This window comes from Staurois parvus, unplaced genomic scaffold, assembly GCF_062004578.1.
Source record: "Staurois parvus isolate SC_StPar_1 unplaced genomic scaffold, SC_StPar_1.0 ptg000097l, whole genome shotgun sequence".
NCBI classification, from domain to species: Eukaryota; Metazoa; Chordata; class Amphibia; order Anura; family Ranidae; genus Staurois; species Staurois parvus.
This window is the reverse complement of record NW_028317893.1, coordinates 2,661,790-2,682,407: the sequence shown is the minus strand read 5'-3', so window position 1 is coordinate 2,682,407 and position 20,618 is coordinate 2,661,790. Positions and strand designations below refer to the sequence as shown.

General features: G+C 38.0%; 1 protein-coding gene across 1 annotated transcript in view; it reads right to left on the bottom strand.

The window, feature by feature from the left end:
• Positions 1–707: 707 nt before the first annotated feature.
• Positions 708–20,618, bottom strand: part of NDUFV2 (NADH:ubiquinone oxidoreductase core subunit V2) — a 49,683-nt gene continuing 29,772 nt past the window's right edge. The window contains exons 6-8 of the mRNA XM_089670993.1: positions 7,646–7,755; positions 1,686–1,762; positions 708–888 (exon numbers count right to left, since the gene is read on the bottom strand). Coding sequence (XP_089527119.1) covers positions 795–888; positions 1,686–1,762; positions 7,646–7,755 — 281 coding nt within the window. The 3' untranslated portion in view covers positions 708–794. The remainder of the gene's footprint in view (positions 889–1,685; positions 1,763–7,645; positions 7,756–20,618) is intronic.

The window sequence follows — 20,618 nt, the reverse complement described above, 5'->3', positions numbered from 1 at the left end:
ATATATATATATATATATATATATATATATATATATAATTATAATATATATAAAAAAAAAGTAGCAGCTTACCAGTCCTTCGACAAGGTATCTACAATAATTTCGTTTTTTCATGCTTTTTTTCCCCCCTTTTTATTTTCATCTGGTATTGCTGAGAATTACACACATAAGCTATCCATACATGGATCAAAATTTGTCCATTTCAGCAGGGACTACCCAAATTTTGATCCTTGTATGGGCAGGGAGGTTTATAAAGTCCTATCTAGCAATCAACTTCTTTATAACCACCTTGTAGGATTTTTGCTGCTTGATCAGCACAGCTGGCAGCGCTGAACAGTGTATTCTGGTGGTGAAGTCTGCCCCGCTGTCAGAATACACTGTGTGGAAGGCTGAATTGAGGTCCTTGCGTAGCTATACTCGCTCTTTCACTACATCTATGGAGGAAGCCATAGTTGTCACCCAGGCTGGATTTTAAACATATCTACCTCTATGTTTGGTAATACAGAATTTTTAGAAAGTGAGGTAATTAATGGCATCTATATAATTCCTTAGCACAAGTTTACTTCACGGGTAGAAGGGATAGTATTATTAGTTACTGTGAAATCAAATTGGGAGCATGGGTTCTCATGTCATAAACAGTAATTTTGGTGTCTTTAATACAAATAATTGCAATGCACTGCATATAGACAGACTATACAACACATGGATATATTGGAACAAAAAGTTTTATTTGTGTATAAGGGTTAAGCTTTACAGTTATATTAAGAATTTTTTAGTTACAGTACACTGTAATTTCAGAGGTCTGCACGCACACCAAAACCTGGTCCTGTTGGAGGTCCAGTCAGAGAGGTAAGTCCCCCAGCAGGTTCACAGGAGAAACGGCCGTTCCTTAAAGCAATTAGATACATTTATCAGTATACTCTTCCAGGATCTATAGTAACACATTAATGTGAATTGATGACCATTTTATACTACTGTTACATTATTCACTATATAGCAAATCCCTACAAATAGCAGCCTTTTCAAGACCATACCTTACGGTACATTAAGACTAGTGCTGGGCGACCTTTAATACTATTATCTGATAATTGCCCAGCAGCAAAAGTGCTGCATGCTCACCATTAAGTGTAATTGTGTATCAAGTGCAGCACAGCTTTCAAGAAAAGGATGTCATTAGTATGAATAGCCTGTGACTCATGTAAGCAGACACAGCTTGCAGTACCGCTTAGATGAATATTTGTATTATTAAGGATTTCTCCAGAATTAAGGAGAATTCCAGAGCAGGCCAATTTGTTTTCTAAGAATATGAAAGTGCTAGAGCTGTCATTCAAATAAGCGTAAAATAAACTGATGCTATAAAATGGAAATAAAAGAATCTACACACTGAAGGCCTATGTATCGTAAACTGATGACGTGGACACTGACATCTTCAATCCAGTAACCAAAAGAAATGACAGAGAAAACAAAAAGAATCATTAGAGTGTGCCCTACCTTCAAAAATTACTTCCGAGTACATTATACTATGATCAGATTCTGTTAATGCATACTGAAGGTTGAAAGATGTGTTATTAGAAGAGAAAATGCACATGACAAGTGCTTAGGGTAAAAACTAATCAAGGCAGAAGACACAAATTTGAAAAGGCAAATTACTTATAAAATATGCTAACATGTAAAAGAATGGGTACCTTGGTCCAGGAGTAGATATTTTTCCAGCTTTTAAGTCCTCAATTATACTTTCAATATCACTTGGCAAAAGATCCTCCTAGAAGATAAATCCATGAGGTGGGTCAGAAAATATAATTTATTATAAATGGTTTACAGGAAGTGATGCCAACAAAACAATGTGCCTTGCACCTTATTTAGGAATGACAGACCTAAAACTGCTAGTTGAAAGCAGACTTTTTTTTTTTTGCAAACAACTAAATATATAGTTGACATTTAAGTATTCTTCCTCCCAAAAGATTTACAAGTCTGTTCAGTAGTGGGGCACTGAAATGTCTGTGTATGTGGGGAGACTTGCATTTTTTTTTTGTATTTTTTTCTATTTTCATGTATATTTTTATTTATTTAACTTATTTTTTTGCTACCACATAGGAGACCAATAGCCCCCTGAGTGACAGGTCCTTTTTGTAGGGGGAAGTGTGTGCAAGGAGGGAAAAGGAGAGAAGCAGTGTATACAGAGTGACTGGCTGTCACTATATGCAATTGCCGGCTTTTTATTTTTTCACTATAGCTCAGAGAATGATCTGTCATTTTCCCCTGGAGCTAAAGGAAACTTTGTTTCTGTTACCTCGGGGAGAGTGACAGCTCATTTCTCTGAGCTATAGTGAAGAAAAAAAAGATAATTATATTTAAAAACTAGCACTGACATATAGGGGTTTACTAAAGCTGGAGAGTCCAAAATCAGACTCCCTTCTGCATAGAAACCAATCAGCTTCCAGGTTTCATTGCCAAAGCTTCGTTGAACAAACTGAGGTTAGAAGCGGATTGGTTTCTATGCAGAAAGGAGTCTGATTTTGGACTCTCCAGCTTTAGTAAATAAACCCCATAGTGACAGCCAGTCACTCTATACACTGCTCTTCTCTCTGTTCTGTCCACTCCCCTCACATCTGCAGTACACACAGTCCCCTCTATTGGCTAAATTTTTCCTAACAGCATATCTATTTTCGGCAGATATGTTTCAGTTGGTGAAATTTCGGTGCATCCCTACTGTTTAGATGTTCTTATGATTCACACACCTAATATTCAGCTTCATTTAGTGCCCATGGTGTGGTATTTTACTGAAAAACCTCAAATCTGGAAAATACATCATTTTAACCAATAAATTAAGCTGATCATAGGAAATAAACAAATTGCCCAATATACTTGTATTACTTGTGAGGGCTTGAGATGTTCGCACATAATTTTTTTTAATAGACCCCAAAGTTTACTGAATACATACATGTATTTTAACTATATTTTGTTGTTGGACTTCAACTTTAATGAAAACATTCAGAAGAAATTTGACATGGTCTTAAAATGCTTTTTTGGACTACAAAGGGTGGCCAGTTGAGTGGAAAAAGTAAATGTGCATGAATATAATAGCTGTAGCATGTAAATCACAGCCAGAGACAAAATGTGTTGCTACCCTTCCACAAAAATGCAAAACCACTAATTTTTTCTGAAACAACTTCAACATTACCAAAGTAATTGACCAAATCAGATTTTGTTTTTAATGCAACAGAATATTTTAAAATACCAAAAAACATATGAAATTGGCATGGACAAAAATTGACTCTTAAAGTGGAGCTCCACCCAAAAAGGGACGCTCTGCTTGTTTGCTGCCCCCCCATTTGGCACTTTTTTCTCAGTTTGCCACAGCCCCCTTCCTTCCCACCAGTCTTCTGGGACACTTCACAGACACAGCATGACTCACACATGCGCAGTAGGAAACCGGCTGTGAAGCCGCAAGACTTCACTTCCGGTGTCCCTCACCTTCAATTCCGGGGCCAGGAACCTGGAGGCTAGACCTGCAATGCCAGCGCCAGGAACCCGGAGGCTAGTGAAGAACTAGCCCGGGTTACAACAGCACTGGACAGGTTAAGTGTCATTCTATTAAAAGTCAGCACCAACAGTATGTGTAGCTGCTAATTTTTTTTGGGGGGAGCCTGGAACTCCTCTCTAACCTAATATTGTGTTGTACTAACCTTAGAGACAATAACTGCAAAACAAGCCATTTTTATTTTGTAGCTCTTAATGAGACTTCTGCACTTGTCAATAGGTAATTTTGGGCTGGTTTTCTTGAGAAAACTGGTTTACCAGTCTGGTATGTTCCCCAGACTGCATGTTTCAGATCTTTACATAGATGTCCGATAGGATTAAGATTACAGCTCATGGAGGGCCATTTCAGAATAGCTTATGTTTTGTTCTTAGTCATTCTTGGGTGCTATTAGCAGTGTGTTTTGGGTCATTACCCTGTAAGAGTATCTATGACCTGCACCTAAGGCAAAGCTTTCTGACACTGGGCAGGGAAAGTAAAGTGTTCTTTTCTTGAATGAGTAATATTTTTGTGTGCTTTCACTAGTCTATGATTAGTGTGGTGCACACAACAGGGGAGATTTACTGAAACTGGAGCGCTCTGGTGCAGCTGTAGATAGTAGCCAATCCACTTCTAACTGTAGCTTGATCAATTGAAACCTGGAAGCGGAATGGTTTCTATGCAGAGTTGCACAAGATTTTGCACTCTCCAGTTTTACAGACAGAAGAGTGATTACTTCATTTTTAAATAGACTGATTACAAGATTTAAGGAGATGTGATACTAATTACAGAGAACAGTAGTTTGCAATATCACTACGATTCAAGTCCCAAGTCTTTTTAATCTTTTCTAAAGTTGGCCAGGCCATGATGCGATTCTCTTTGTCATTGTGGGGTACTGATTGTAGATTGAGAGATGAGAAATAATGATTTTAAACAACTGTATCAGGCTAAAATATAACAAATTTAAAAAATGAAGGGGATCTGAATACTTTCTGAATGCTGTGTGTTAGGATAAGGCAATATTACCATGTTTCTGCTTGACTGTGATCATAACGAATGTGTTTTAATAATTTAGACAGGCTCAGAAGTGAAATGGAAATGATAAAGTATGTAAAAAATGTTTTAGGAAGTATTTTAACATGGATCACTGGATAAGAAAATTACACCCCTGGAGCCAAGATTTCATGTTTAGATGTTTATACCAAAAAATAAAAATCAAATAATGCCACCAATCCCTCTGAAGAATATATATTATATACACTCTCTAAATAAAATTTAGAGCAAGCTAAGGATAAAATTGATTTATCCTATAAAGATTGAATGCAATAAAGCCATTAGCTTTCCAGAAAACTGAATATAGACATTTCTAGTCTGAGTGCCATCTGGTGGACAAGCAAGCTATCGTCTGTACAAACATATAGTCAATTGGTAATATCACCCTCCAATCAGGCGTGAGTAAATATTACAAACTATACCCTCTTGAAGTGTTAAATTTTGAGAAGATAAATAGGAAAGCTAGTCACCATTCACATGACACAGACATCATCCATCTGAGATTGACTCCTTTTAAAGCTTGATCCAGCTCCACCCATATCTATTTATCATAAGTGAGTCATTTCATTTGCTTCTGAGGGTAAATAGCTGTATGCTATTCTTTAGAGGATTCTTGCCTGTTTAATTAAATATTCCAGTTGCAATAATTTTTGCTGGGTTAATTTGATATTCTGCTCATGATATCATAACCTCTAAGGTTAGATAACTGCTTTTTTAAAAAAATCATCTTTTGCTGTAATGGCACAACCCACAGACAGATTTGGGCCCTTAATCCTTCTGCAGGGGAATAACAGTTGTAAATCTGTGAAACGCAGATTTGTCTGTCAGCTTTAGTATGTGTGGTTATGGTATCTACGAGAGGAAATTATTTGTTTTAATCTAGTTCCCCGGTATATACATATATTTAGCGGAGGTAAACTGAGGTTGTTCATTATGAATATAACTTATTTGTGTTTAAGTGACTTAATTGTAATATAAATAATTTATTCTAGTTTCACACAGTTTTATTGTGCTTAAAAGAATATTTGCATAAAGCAGCAAATCTAAGGAATAATTAATTGGTCAGCCTAAATATTTTTATATTGGAGGCACTGTTACACATTGATCGATTTAAATGATTGAGATTGCCGACTCAATCATTTAAAACATCCAGACAAACTCAAGTTCTATGAATACACATTCTCACTATTGATATTAGACAAATGCTTTATATATGTGTTAATTCTCACTTACCATCAGGTTCCTAACTGCCACTTTAATATTTTTTTCCGAATTAAGCAGACATCTTCCACAACAGATTTGTTGTCACTGTATTCACTAGGAGGAAGTAGTAAGCTGCAAAAGCCATCTTTTATCTGAAGTGCATGTGCTCCATTCTCTACACAATAAACACCATCTGCACATCTAAAACCTGTATTTAAAGTCTCACTGCACTGCTGTGAGATTAGCAGGTAGATTAGCTAGTAACACAGCAACAATCCCAATCTAGATCAGCCTCTCTCAACCTATGTACCTTGGAGGAACCCTCAAAATGGTGACATCTCAGGGAACTCCTGCTAAAAAGTATTCATTCTACATTTTACCATGATCAGTAAGTTGGGGAACATTTATAAAAAGAAAACATGGCATACTATTTTACACCCAGAGCTGATAGTTCTACTTGCTCTATACGTCAATCATGAAAAGGAAATAATGGTAAAAACAGAGACTGAAGAATTTATTGTCTCACCGGTCAGTGAAGAACTACCCCCTTACATTATTAGTCGTGAGATCAATTGCTCACTGCTCAAGGAACCCTGGTGAGAAATATTTATATATGCAAAGCAAACATTTTAAGCAATAGCAAGCCCTTGCAGATGACTATAAATATATTTTAAATGTGTGAGAAATGGTTTAAAGCATCTGACAACAGCATTTGCAACACTAACTTGAAATCTTGTTCCATGCTGTCGTGACTCATGTACATACAGAAGCTAATGGTAATATACTGTGGATATGATTCATCTAACAAAGTTTCCATTACAAGGTGCACCTGACTGTGTAATTTTTTATCCAGGGAAAAATAAGTTTGTTTTTTTTTTTTCTTTCAAAACATAATTTATAGGTTAAGAAAATGTATTTATAGTTTCAAGGTAAAAATTATACATATTGTTTCCTTTAGAAGTTCAGCTTGTCCTTGTTGGGCTTTATATACACACATAATGCTAGTTGGGAAAAATCAGCATGCAATACCAAAGTGTGTGGTTCACAGTAAGCAAAATGAGAAGCACAGCATGGGTCCATGTGAGTAGTGATGCTTCACTCAAACAGTTCAGTTTTGAACTTCAAGAGATCATATAATGCAAGACCAAATGCTAAACACATGACTATGTCCAGCTCTTTTCTGTAATGTAGCTTCCTTTCACAATTATAGTTTAAATTTTTTTCCCCCGACATTTGTATTATGTAAAGAATATATTATGCTGTATACAAAGTTTTCTATTTGAACACGAATCAGGGGTTGATATGCTTTACAAAAGCATTAGTATGCCATGCTTATAAACCAGCTTAAAAAGACATATGGTAGTCAGCTTTTAAAGAACCAATAAGCTTGAAACAAAAATTGGCTTATATAAAATAGCTATTAATGACATTATCAGATGTACATTCCAGGTACTTATCAGAACCAAGGATATTTAAACTAATCCCAGCATTATCAGGGGAACTTAAGAGAAGGACCCCATTTAATGAGTTTGAATACATCAAAAGTCCAGAAATTGATGTAAAATTGTGAAGCAAATCAGTACTAAGAATATGTCCTGCTCTACAAAAAGGTTCCATAATGGTGCCAGTTGTAATTGCTTGAGCACATTGCCCGAGTCCTGGAATTTGTTTAGACGTTAACATATTATACATATAATAATCTTGATTAACGTTATCTCAAAGCAAAAAGTACATTTAATGCCCAACTCTGTCAAAAAGGCAAGAAACAAAATCTTCCTCCCATGCCATTTGATAGGTGCCAGGCAGAACAGAACTGAGGGACACTCAAACATTCGGGGGGAAAACAGGACAGTTTTAAATCAATATACTTACATAGTAGTTGTCATTAATTTGCACCATTGGTGCATTTACACAGGCTCCTAGACACTCAACTTCAGTCAGTGTGAACAGTTTATCAGGTGTGGTCTCTCCCACGTGGATTCCTGGAATCACAAAACACAGCTGGTCTGGACATGTGTTACTATTAACATAGAAGTAAAATGCTTACCAAAAAAAGTAAGTGGTAAAAACAAAATATCAGCACAATAGCAAGGTAACTACAATTTTTATTTTTGTAGAAATGTCAGGTTCACTTTGCACTTACAGCACTCTTCCGCTAACACAGGGGTCTGCAACCTTTAAGACATAAAGAGCCACTTGGACCCATTTCCGAGAGGGAAAAAAAGACTGGGAGCCGCAAAACCATTGCAACATTTAAAACAAATCCGACACTGCATATATTGCAAAAAACGCTCTGGTCATGAAGGGGGTTTAAGGGCCCAGTAAGCAAAGGGTTAATCAGGGCCACAGTGTATCGTCATAATCACAATCATAGCCTTAGGTCAGTGGTGGGCAACCTTTTTTTTCGACTGAGCCAAATCTCGCCAAAACCACGATTGAAATTTATTTTGAGAGAAACATTTTTAAAACTGAAAATACATCCCCCATATAGTAATTCATCCCCCATATAGTAATTCATCCCCCATATAGTAATTCATCCCCCCTATAGTAATTCATCCCTCATAGTAATTCATCCCTCATATAGTAATTCATCCCTCATATAGTAATTCATCCCCCATATAGTAATTCATCCCCCGTAGTAATTCATCCCCCCTATAGTAATTCATCCCCCATAGTAATTCATTCCCCATATTGTGTGAATTCACTTACCTTTGCTCCGCGCGTTCCTCTCGCTGGGTTCCCGCGCCGTTCTGGTCTTCAGGGCGGACTGTGAGAGGAGAGGAGTTCGTCACGCTGCCCCGCCTACATCCGGGCTGCCCCGCCTACATCCTGACAGCCAATGTTTGCCAGTGGGCGCCCGGCACACAGAAGATCTACATTAAAAGAGCCGCGGCTTGCCGACCCTATTGCCTGTCACCTGGTGGGCAGTGTGCTCCGGAGCCGCAGGAAAGGTGAAAAAGAGCCGCGGGTTGCCGACACCCGCGCTAACATTTAACCAAGAGCAAAATACATCAGTCTAAACAAATGAAATTTCCATGGATTCCAATGCAGTTTATGGAAGAGTTGTTTGACAACACATTCAACTAAAAGCTAAATAGGCTGCTTTTTCTCCTAAGGGCCAACCCCCCCTGGTGTAGAAACAATTGTGTATATATTGGATTTTACTTATGAAGCTTTTTTCTTACACTAATATACTGAATGAACACAAAAATTGTACCATTTTGAACAACACGGTTTAGGTGCTATATTGTAAATTTTTGAAAAATTTTAAAAATGTATAGTTTTAGATTGGTGATTACTTGTAATAAAGCAAAACAAAAAAAAGTTTCTAGTTGTGTTTCCCCCCCCCATTTCTTATGTATGCAAGTAGGTAATTATGCGTTAAAATTATTTATGCTACTGTTTCTACACGAGACCACAGAGAGGCATGTCTTAATCCCTCCGTGAGAACATGGCAGGGCCCAGAAAAAAGGGAGTGCATCCTGACTGGCAATGGCCAATGTCTTTTGTCACCGAACTGCATTTACAGTTCAGTTGCAGGACGATAGAAACTACCCCAAATGACTATTTAGAAAAATAGACCCCCCCCCCCCTCAAGGTTTTTGGAAAAATGTACAACCCAACTTTCCATAACGCACTTGACTGTAAAATTAGGAAAAATATTTGCATACAAACTTTAACAACTATGTAAAGTTTAGTGGCAAGTTGTACAAATACGATGGTGGCATGGCAAAAACTTCATCCAAGATGTTCAGCTACCTCTCCCATGCACAAGGATACCGTATAAGTATGCCAAAAGGCTAATACACACAATGAGAATATCAGACGAATGATCATGGTGTTTTGTTTTTTTTACACACTAGTCTCATTTTGAAAATGAATAGGTTACTAAACATAAGAAAATTCTCATAAGACAGAATACAACGTCGTATCTGATGTAATGTATTCTTTCATTTCCGAGCATGTGCAGTCTTGGTCATTCATTTTCTTTCCTTACCAATTCCATGAAAATCATTCCGTCTGTTATTTTAAAATGAAACATTTTGTGCATGTCACTTTGGATATTTTCGCATGAACTGTCATGATCTCAATCCCGTGAAGACTGAGATTGAGCTCTGCAGTCACTTTTGCAGCAGTTGTTTTCTTATTCCGATCAGTTGACCACAGTTCTGCTTAGCAGATGATTTCCCAGAAATCATATGTATATGCTGTAATAACCTTTGATACTGTACTTTGTGACATAAATTGGCAACTTTAGTCACAGAGGCACCAGCTAAGTTATTACCAACAATGTGCCCACTTTGAAGTTCACTAAGCTCTGACACAACTCCATACTACTAACAGCGCTTGCAGTGAATGACAAAAGTGAGGCTTCCCACCTATTAGCTAGGAATCTCATGACACAGCAGATGCAAAAGAATGTTACATCACTTCTGCTTTCAACGCCTGCAAATAATGTAGTGTTTCCTTTTTTTGTTCTACCGCTGTAAATATACAGTGCTGTGTTAAAGTATTTGCCTCCTTCCTGTTTTTTTTTGGCATTCAGAAAACCACCCAACCTCAGACGCACTAATCAGCAGGAAACTTCATTCTAGTTGTGAAGTCACAAATCATGGAAGCAAACCCTGCAATAAAAGCAATGCAAACTGTGCAATCAAATCATGCAAAAAGTGTCACACAGAGAAAAAGGACGATTTTTCGTCCACACAAAAAAACAAAACTATATTCACGCTGTTATTGGGACCAGCCCGTTGTCCATTTTTCGCAGATCTTCTCATTTATTTTTATTTGTCATGCTGGAAAATCCACAAAAAATTTCTGTTTTTCGCAGACATTGGTGGCAGTATTGGCAACGGGGCCGACCGATTTTTCGTTTATCGGCCGACTCGTCTATGGCCTGGCTAAAGCTCTCCCTCGGTCTTATCTCACTAACTATCCTAGTTTATTACCATTGCCTTGTACATTTTGTGTGTGTGTTTACCCCTTAGAGATTCTGCCTTTTTTTTTTTTTTTTTTTAAACATTCTGCTAAAACTTTGTGTATTAGTACTGCTTGGATCTTGAAGAAGGGGACATACCCCAAAAGCTTGTCCTGAAAAATTCTTAGTGAAAATAAAAGTATCATGGACACTACTCAATTGTTTCTGTCACAAATGCAGTAATACAGCTACAATCACCTCTTGGCATATTTGTCACACTTAAATTATTCAAAACATATTTTAATACTATACAGAAGTAAACAAAATGCAGTTTTCAAATGATGATTTAATTTATTAAAGGGGAAAAAAGTTGTCCAAACTTGCCTGCACAAATGTAAAAAAGTATTTGCGCCCTTGCTAAATCGTGAATGTACTGCAATTAACCACATTTTTTGGAAAGCACAGTTAATTTCACTTGCCACACAGAAGTCCAATTACTGCTACACCTGTTGAATCAAGAAATCACTTAAATAGAAGCTGTCTGACAAAGAGATGTATGCTAAAAGATCTCAAAAAGCAACACATCATGCCGAAATCTAAAGAAATTCAAGAACAGATGAGAAACAAAGTAACTGATGTATTAAACTGCAAAGGGGTACAAAGCCATTTCTAAGGCTTTGGGACTCCACGAACCACAGTGAAAGCCATTATCCACAAATGGAGAAAACTCGGAGCAGTGGTGAACCTTCCCAGGAGTGGCCGGCCTACTAAAATTACTCCAAGAGCACAATGACAACTCATCCAGGAGGTCATAAAAGAACCCATAACATCTAAAAAAAAAACAAAAAAAAAAAACTGCAGGCCTCTCTTGCCTCAGTTACGGTTAGTGTTCATGATTCAACAATAAGAGAGACTGAGCAAAAATGGCATCCATGGGTTCCAAGGCGAAATCCACTGCTTACCAAAAAGAACACAAAGTCTCATCTCACATTTGCCAAAAACATCTTGATTATCCCCAAGACTTTTGGGCAAATTCTGTGGACTGATGAGACAAAAGTTTAACTTTTTGGAATTGAAAGGTGTGGGTCCCGTCAAATCTGGTGTCAAACTAACATTTCAAAAAAAGAACATCATACCAATAGTCAAACGTGGTGGTAGTGTGATGGTCTAGGGCTGTTTTGCAGCTTTAGGACCTGGATGACTTGCCATAATTGATGGAACCATGAATTGTGCTCTCTATCAGAAAATCCTCAGGGAGAATGTCCAGCCTTCGGTTTGTGACCTCAACCAAAAATGCACTTCGGTTATGCAAGGAAATGATCCTAAACACACCAGCAAGTTATCCTCTGGCTAGAAAAAAAACACAAAAAACCCCACTAAATTAAGGTTTTGGAGTAGCCTAATCAAAGTTCGGACTTAAATCTGATTGAGATGGTGTGGCATGACCTTAAAAAGGCTATTCATGCTTGAAAAACCTCCAACGTGGCTGTAATAAAACAATTCTGCAAAGAAGATTGGGCCAAAATTCCTCCACAGTAATATAGACTCATTGCCAGTTATCACAAATGCTTGATAGCTGATTGTGCCACCCTTGGTGGCAGGAACTGCAATTAGGTTTAAGGGTAATTACTTCTTCACATAAGGACCAGGCAGGTTTGGACAGCTTTTTTCCCTGCATTTTGTATTTACTCAGGTTATCTGTGTAATATTAAAATTTGTTTGATGATCCAAAATTTCAGAACAAAATGCGGCAAAAAACAAAAAATCAGGATGGGGCAATGAGCTGTTCTAGTAGGTCTTCCCTGACATTTTCATAGTCACAGCCTACAGCAAAAGCCATGGTCCGCAGAGAGGTTCCAAAGCATCTGAGGGATCTCATTGTTAAAAGGTATCAGGAGAAGGGTACAAAAGAATTTCCAAGGTATTAGATATATCATGAAACACAGTGAAGTCAGTCATCATCAAGTGGAGAAAATATGGCACAGCAGTGACATTACCAAGAACTGTATGTCCCTCCAAAACTGATGAAAAGACTAGCAGAAAACTGGTCTGGGAGGCTGCCAAGAGGCCTACAGCAACATTAAAAGGAGCTGCAGGGATATCTGGCAAGTACTGACTGTGTTGTACATGTGACAACAATCTCTCGTATTCTTCATATGTCTGGGCTATGAGGTAGAGTGGCAAGACGGAAGCCTTTTCTTATGAAGAAAACGTCCAAGCCTGGCTAAATTTTGTAAAAACACATCTGAAATCTCCCAAAAGCATGTGGGAAAATGTGTTATGGTCTGATGAAACCAAGGTTGAATTTTTTTACCATAATTCCAAAAGATATGTTTGGCGCAAAAACAACACTGCTCATCACCAAAAGAACACCATACCCACAATGAAGCGTGATGGTGGTGGCAGCATCATGCTTTGGGGCTGTTTTTCTTCAGCTGGAACTGTAGCCTTGGTCATGGTAGAGGGAATTATGAACAGTTCCAAATACCAGTCAATATTGGCACAAAACCCTTAGGCTTCTGCTAGAAAGCTGAACATGAAGAGGAACTTCATCTTTAAGCATGACAACGACCCAAAGCATACATCCAAATCAACAAAGGAATGGCTTCACCAGAAGATGATTAAAATTTTGGTATATCAAATTTCAAAAAAGTGCAGCGCTTAATCATATAGTTGATAAATAGGTTCCATCAATAAATATTGGAAATGTAAAAGTTCACTGAGTAGCAATACAGTAATTCCTTATGAGGCAGGTATCTCAGTACTTGTAAGGTTGGAATAAATAGCAGACAGAAATAGCAGAAGTGCGCACTCACCGGAAGCGCATAAAGACAGCGCATGTAGTAATATATGGTAGGTGGTGGGCTTCCTCCAAGGTCATCAAGCCTAGATGAATAGTGAGATCCAGAGGTCCCCCTTAGGATGGATGGGAGCTCAACTTTGGGTACTGGATATCACAGGAATTTTCTGCAGATGTAATTGCTCCACAAGGAGCTCAAAGAACAGGTGCCAAATAGTGCAGTATTTCAGGAATAATTTATTGAAGCATATAAAAACATAGGGCAGTATGCATCATAAATGATAGGAAAGTGCAGTACTGACCCCTTTAAAGATGGCCGCCGAGCCTCCTCGTGGCTCCGGCAGCATATAGACGTCAAGCTCTGTACAGCTCCTCCTAAGGCCTTTCGTGCTAAAGGCACATCAGAGGGGAGGCTGGACAGAGGCGTGACTGACATCTGAGATATATATATAGGGGAATCGGCGCGTGCGCAATCGCGCCGCCATTTTCCCGTGGAACAATGAAGTGCGCTGAAGCGCCATTTTGTCGCGGATCTGTAAGAATCTAGAATAGGAAGTAACTCCTCCTCCGTCACTTAAAAACAAGCGGCGGTGAATGCTGCAGACCCCAGGGAATAGAAGAACGATATAAGTAACTGATGACATATAGACCCGGGGAACTAATTGGATTGCACTATTGAGTGCAATACATAAATGGATGGATAGAAGCCAATAACAGGCCATGGCAAAATGGATATATAAAAAAGATCAAAGTGATACATAATAAGACCAGTATACATTTATAAAAGGGGGCAGATCAGTATATTAGTAAACATTAAATATAAAATTGTAATAATGAAATATCATATAGCTGATGGTAAATTCATCAGTGTTAATATTTATTAATTTCTAATTAATAATATGTATATAGGTGGCATAAAATAAATTTGAAAACCCATATAAGACTGTAGCAGTGTAAAAAACTCATCATATATTCCTTGTAAAATAAAACTATATAAAAATCCATTAAAGAGACAATTAGCTGCTCACATAATCTGAATACGGGTAAAAAGAGAAGATATCTAATAAAACCATCATGGAATATTATATATCATAAAAATATAAATAATAAAAAATTCCTAAAAAACCTTCATAAGATAAGGGCTAAAAAATCAATCAAAATATGCCAAAATGAAGACTAGGATAGGAATGAAATCACTAGAACCAAGATAAGGTTCAGACGAAAATAAACTAACTCAAATCAAAATAATCTAAGGTGCTGGAATTGTAAATGTATATTTGTCACAAACTGGAGTGGGGGGAGGGGAGTTTAGCTGTTGGCTATGAAGCAGTTAAGGTCTAAGTCTGTTATGTCCCAGGGGGTGTAATGTATTCAATTCAAAAACCCACTTGGTCTCAGCCTGTGAAACAGCTCGTTTTATGAATACCTCTCCAATGATTATTAATAACATCAATGCCAACAAACTTCAGAGATGATGGATCTTTGTTGTGGTATAGCCTATAATGATTAGAGAGAGTGTTCCCTAAAACCTTTTTTACTATTTGCTACGTGTTCGCGTAAACGATCACGTAGACGTCTGGTTGTTCTGCCCACATACTGCTTTTGGCAGGGACACTGTAAAAGATATACCACAAATCTACTGTGACATGTAATAAATTTTCTTATGTCATAAGATCTACCAGTGACAAAAGAGCTGAAGGCATCAATTCTGTGTTTCCTGTTGCATTTGCATATGACACACTTATTACATGGGTGGAAACCTTTTAACCAGGGTGGATTTGATTTAAATCAAACTGATTTAAATCACTAGTCAGTAAGGCTTGATTTAAATCATAGTTTTCTACATAGACTAATTCTTGCTGGTATAACTTTAATATGCAAGTAGATGAAGATTTTTAGAATAACTTTTCATATTAGTTTTTTTATCCCCAGTTTAACAGAATAATCATTCATATTTGGACAACTTTTCTGTTGTACTTAGGAAGGAGAAAAATAATCATTACCTTAATAACAATTTAAATAGATTTATTCAACTGAAACAATAACATTACAGCATATGTTATTTGCTTAAACTAACATCCATGTTTGTTAATTTGGCTAAACAAAATATATATATTTTAAGAAACAGACTGTCAGCCCCTCACACTTAGTTTCACTTTCTTCTTGTTCAGATCTATTCCACTCCAAACAATCAGAAAAATATTGTTTCTATTCTATTCACTGAACTTCTTGAAACTTAGCACCGAAGGGGTTGATTCTGTATTCATAGGTTTGTAGAAGTTAGGATTAAGGTTTTTTTCCTAACTCTGTTCATGTTATAACATTTTTGCTGTGAAGAGGCATGCGATCTCCGCTAAGTCAAATTCAGTTTTGAGAACTGCAAAAGTAAACCAAGCATCTGTGATAATATCTTGTAGGCAGAGAAACTGCCCAATAATCTTACAAAAACCTCTGGAAGAGCATGACATTTTGAATGGATTAATGGAATTTATTTACCAAAAAAATTAAACATATACAGCCTTATTCTACATAATTAAAAAACTAATCTTTATTTCATGATGGAATAACCTTTGGATGGTAATATATTTTCTTCAAAAAGCATTTTATTCAAAAAAATCTGATTTAAATCAAAAAAATCTGATTTAAATAAAAAAAAATCCGATTTTTTTGATTTTTTTAAAAAAATCATTGATTTTTATCCACCCTGCTTTTAACTCATTAAAAAAGGAAATCTTATTCGGAGGGTCCACAATATTAGGAGCAATAATATGCCTAACAGCAGTGGCTTTGCAGTAGATAATTTCTGGTTTCTCAGGTATAATGTTAGAGAGTACTGGGTCCATCTTTAAGATGTCCCAATTTCTATTAATAATTCTACCGATTTGCTTGTATATTGAGTCGAGAAGGTGGTTATAAAAACGGACATATTTTAGCTTGTGTCATTTTTGGTTTACGAAGTAACATGTTGTTCCTATCCATTTGTGCAACAGTCTGGATGGTATGTTCTAAAATGGTTTCATCATACCCTTTCTCCAAAAACCTCTCCTTTAAGATGTTGGCTTGTAATTGAAAGGTGTCATCATTAGTGCAATTTCTTTTTATCCTCATTATCTGGCACTTTGGAATATTTGCCAACCATTTAGGGTGGTGGCAGCTGCCAAGAGGGATGTAACTGTTGCGGTCCGTGGTTTTGAAAAAAAGATTTGGTAATCATTTTCCCATGAAAATTCATAAGGGTGAGATCTAGGAAGTTTATTTCCTGTTGGTTGTATGTGTAGGAAAGGTTGATATTGAGACTATTGTTATTAAGTGTAGTGAAGAAATTAATAAGCGATTCTTCCTCCCCATTCCATAGGAGGAAGATGTCATCAATATACCTTTTATATAGCATCAGTTCCGGCCAGTCCCTTGAATAAATTAAATCTTCTTCCCAGCAGGACATTAACAAGTTGGCTAAGCTGGGGGCAAACTTAGCCCCCATTGCAACAGCTTTGATTTGTAAGTGATAAGCTTTATTAAACCAAAAATAGTTCTTAAACATTGCAAATTCCAATAAGCTCAAAATAAATTTTTTTTGGGAAACAAGTAAAGTGCTGTAGTGCGTTAAATAGAAGTCATACCAGCACTATGATTTATATTGGTGTAGAGAGATGCGACATCTGCCGTCACCAAAAACGTGTTGGGGAGTGTGTTAATATTGCTGATTTCATTTAGTACATGCTTAGTGTCCTGTAAAAAGGAAGGGGTCTGTGAGACCAATGGTTGGAGAAAGAAGTCAACGTATTCTCCGATCCTAGAACACAGAGACCCTATTCCGCTTATGATCGGTCGTCCAGGAGGTTTGATAGGATCTTTATGTACCTTCGGGACAATATATAAGACCGGAAGTTTAGGTACAGTGGGGCATAGAAACGCTTTTTCTTTTTTATTCAGAATATTATTCTCATAGCCCATATTGATGATGCTCTTAAGAGAGCGTTTGAAATCCAACATAGGGTCCTTAGGTAAAGGGGCATAAGTGGTGGTATCACTCAAGATGTTATTAACTTCTGTGATATAGTCCTCTTTATCAAGGACCACCACTCCTCCACCTTTATCGGCAGGCCTAATCACAAGGTTATTCCTTTCAAGTATCATCTTAATTGCCTTTGCACCCCCGAACCATCGTATGGTCATTTAGAAGATAGATTTTTAAGTTCCTTAAGGACTTTATCTCTAAATAAATTCACATAAGAATGTAGATGCGTTGTGATGAAGAAAATCTGTGGCTCCTGTGATAGTGGAAATGGACAAAACATTGCACTAACCAGATAGCGCAGCTGAATGTGCATGGAGTATATAAGACCTACTCCGGGTACTCTGGATGTTTGATACTGCAGAGGATCGATGTCATCAGTAATGCATCCACCAGGTGTCACCCATCCGAAGAGAACATCCAGCCTCCAGGAATGCCACTTACAGCCACCAGGGGGGTGTTTCAAGCACAATGCCCAGCCACATAGATCACTGGGCATTGTGCTTGAAACACCCCCCCTGGTGGCTGTAAGTGGCATTCCTGGAGGCTGGATGTTCTGTTCAGATGGGTGACACCTGGTGGTGTATCAAATTTATTTAGTCCTTTGGCTGGGGCATACTTTAACACTTTATCAGTCGTATTTCATTTTCCGTTAAATTCACTTTACTGAGATTGAAGATTCCTTGTCCCCTTACATCCTTCTTTTTTTGGGTGTATCTGTTCGTTCTCCTTCCACCTCCCTTTTCCCTCCTGTATCCCTTCTTTTGCGTGTTCTGCCTTCCCCTAAAAAAGGCTGCCTAGGGTTGTTAACAGATTGATAACTGCCATTATATCTGGGAGTCGGGGGAGGTGTACTAAAGGAGTTATCGTGAGAATGATTGTTGTTATATGTCAAGTTGTGCCAATAGTCCCTATTATTGTATTGACGAAAACCACCCTTGCTATATCCGTTAGTTCCTCTATTTTGTCGTGGTGATGAGAAATGGGGTCTTCTCTGTGGTCCGGTTTGTTTCGGGCCTTGATAACGATTGTTATTACGAGACTGAGGAGGATAGGTGTTTCTATAAGAAGTATACTGATCAGTGTGAAAAGGTGTACGGTTCCTTCTTGGTTGGGTACTACCATAGTTGGGATGCCAACGGGAACCTATATTTTCATCTTGTAAACCATGTAAAAGAATCGAATCTATCATACATGGGTAAATCATGATGGCGCTTTTCATAAATCTTATTGCTTGGTTTATTTCAATAATAACAATTATTGTTGTTCCTGGATCTAGGTTCTGGTATGGGTGGTTTAGGATCAGGAAGGGAGGCAGAGGGTTCACTACACTTCTGCCAATCGAATACCAATTGATCCGCATAGTCCTTATGGTCTCTAAGGTATTTTTTCTTTTTCTTAATTTTTTGTTCTTTTTCTACCCCATACATCCAAATCAAGAAAGGAATGGCTTCACCAGAAGAAGATTAAAGTTTTGGAATAGCCCAGCCAGAGCCCAGACCTGAATCAATTTCATGCTCCCAACTTTGTGAGAACAGTTTGGGGATGGTCCCTTCCTGTTCCAACATGACTGCTCACCAGTGCACAAAGCAAGGTCCATAAAGACATGGATGAGCGAGTTTGGGGTGGAAGAACTGGCCTGACCTCAAACACAATAAAACACCTTTTGGATGAATTAGAGCGGAGACTGTGAACCAAGCCTTGTCGTCCGATAGAAGTGCCTGACCTCACAAATGCGCTTCTGGAAGAATGGTCAAACATTCCCATAAACACAATCCTAAACCTTGTGGACAGCCTTTCTAGAAGAGTTGAAGCTGTTCTAGCTGCAAATGAGTGGGCCAACTCAATATTGAACCTTATGGACTAAGACTGGGATATCATTAAAGTTCATGTGTGTGTAAAGGCAGGTATCCCAATACTTCTGGCAATATAGTGCATCTATTATTAAATAATAAAATGATATATACAATGAGGAACAGAAGTATTTGAACACCCTGCGATTTTGCAAGTTCTCCCACTTAGAAATCATGGAGGGGATCTGAAATTCACATTGTAGGTGCATTCCCACTCAGAGACAGAATTTAAAAAAAAAAAAAAAAAAATATTCAGGAAATCACATTGTATGATTTTTAAAGAATTTGTCTTGCACTGCTGAACATAAATATTTGAACACCTAAGAAACAGCAAGAATTCTGGTTCTCAAAGACCTGTTACTGTGCCTTTAAAAAGTCCACCTCTATTCCACTCATTAATCTAACTTAGTAACACCTGTCTGAGCTCTTTAAAGACACCTGTCCACCCCACAGTCAGTCAGACGCCAACTACTACCATGGGCAAGACCAAAAAGCTGTCAAAAGACACCAGAGACAAAATTGTGGACCTCCACAAGGCTGGAAAGGGCTACGGGGCAATTGCCAAGCAGCTTGGTGAAAATAGATCAACTGTTGGAGCAATTGTTAGAAAATGGAAGAGGCTAAAGACGACTGCTAGTCTCCCTTGGACTGGGGCTCCATGCAAGATCTCACCTCGTAGGGCATCACTGATAAGAAAGGTGAGGAATCAGCCCAGAACTACAAGGGAGGAGCTGGTCAATGACATGAAGAGAGCTGGGACCACAGTTTCAAAAGGTCACTGTCAGTAGAAAACTACGCCGTCATGGTTTCAAATCATGCATTGCACAGAAGGTTCCCCTGCTCAAGTCATCACATGACCAGGCCCGTCTGAAGTTTGCCAATGACCATCTGGATGATCCAGAGGAGGCATGGGAGAAAGTCATGTGGTCAGATGAGACCAAAGTAGAACTTTTTGGTCTAAACTTCACTCGTCGTGTTTGGAGGAAAAAGAAGGATGAGTTGCATCCCAAGAACACCATCCCTACTGTGAAGCATGGGGGTGGTAACATCATGCTTTGGGGGTGCTTTTCTGTGAAGGGGATAGGACAACTGCACTGTATTAAAGGAGAATATGAATGGGACCATTTATTGTGAGATTTTGAGCAACAACGTCCTTCCCTCAGTCAGAGCATTGAAGATGGGTCGTGGCAGGGTCTTCCAACATGACAACGACCCGAACCACACAGCCAGGATAACCAAGGAGTGGCTCCGTAAGAAGC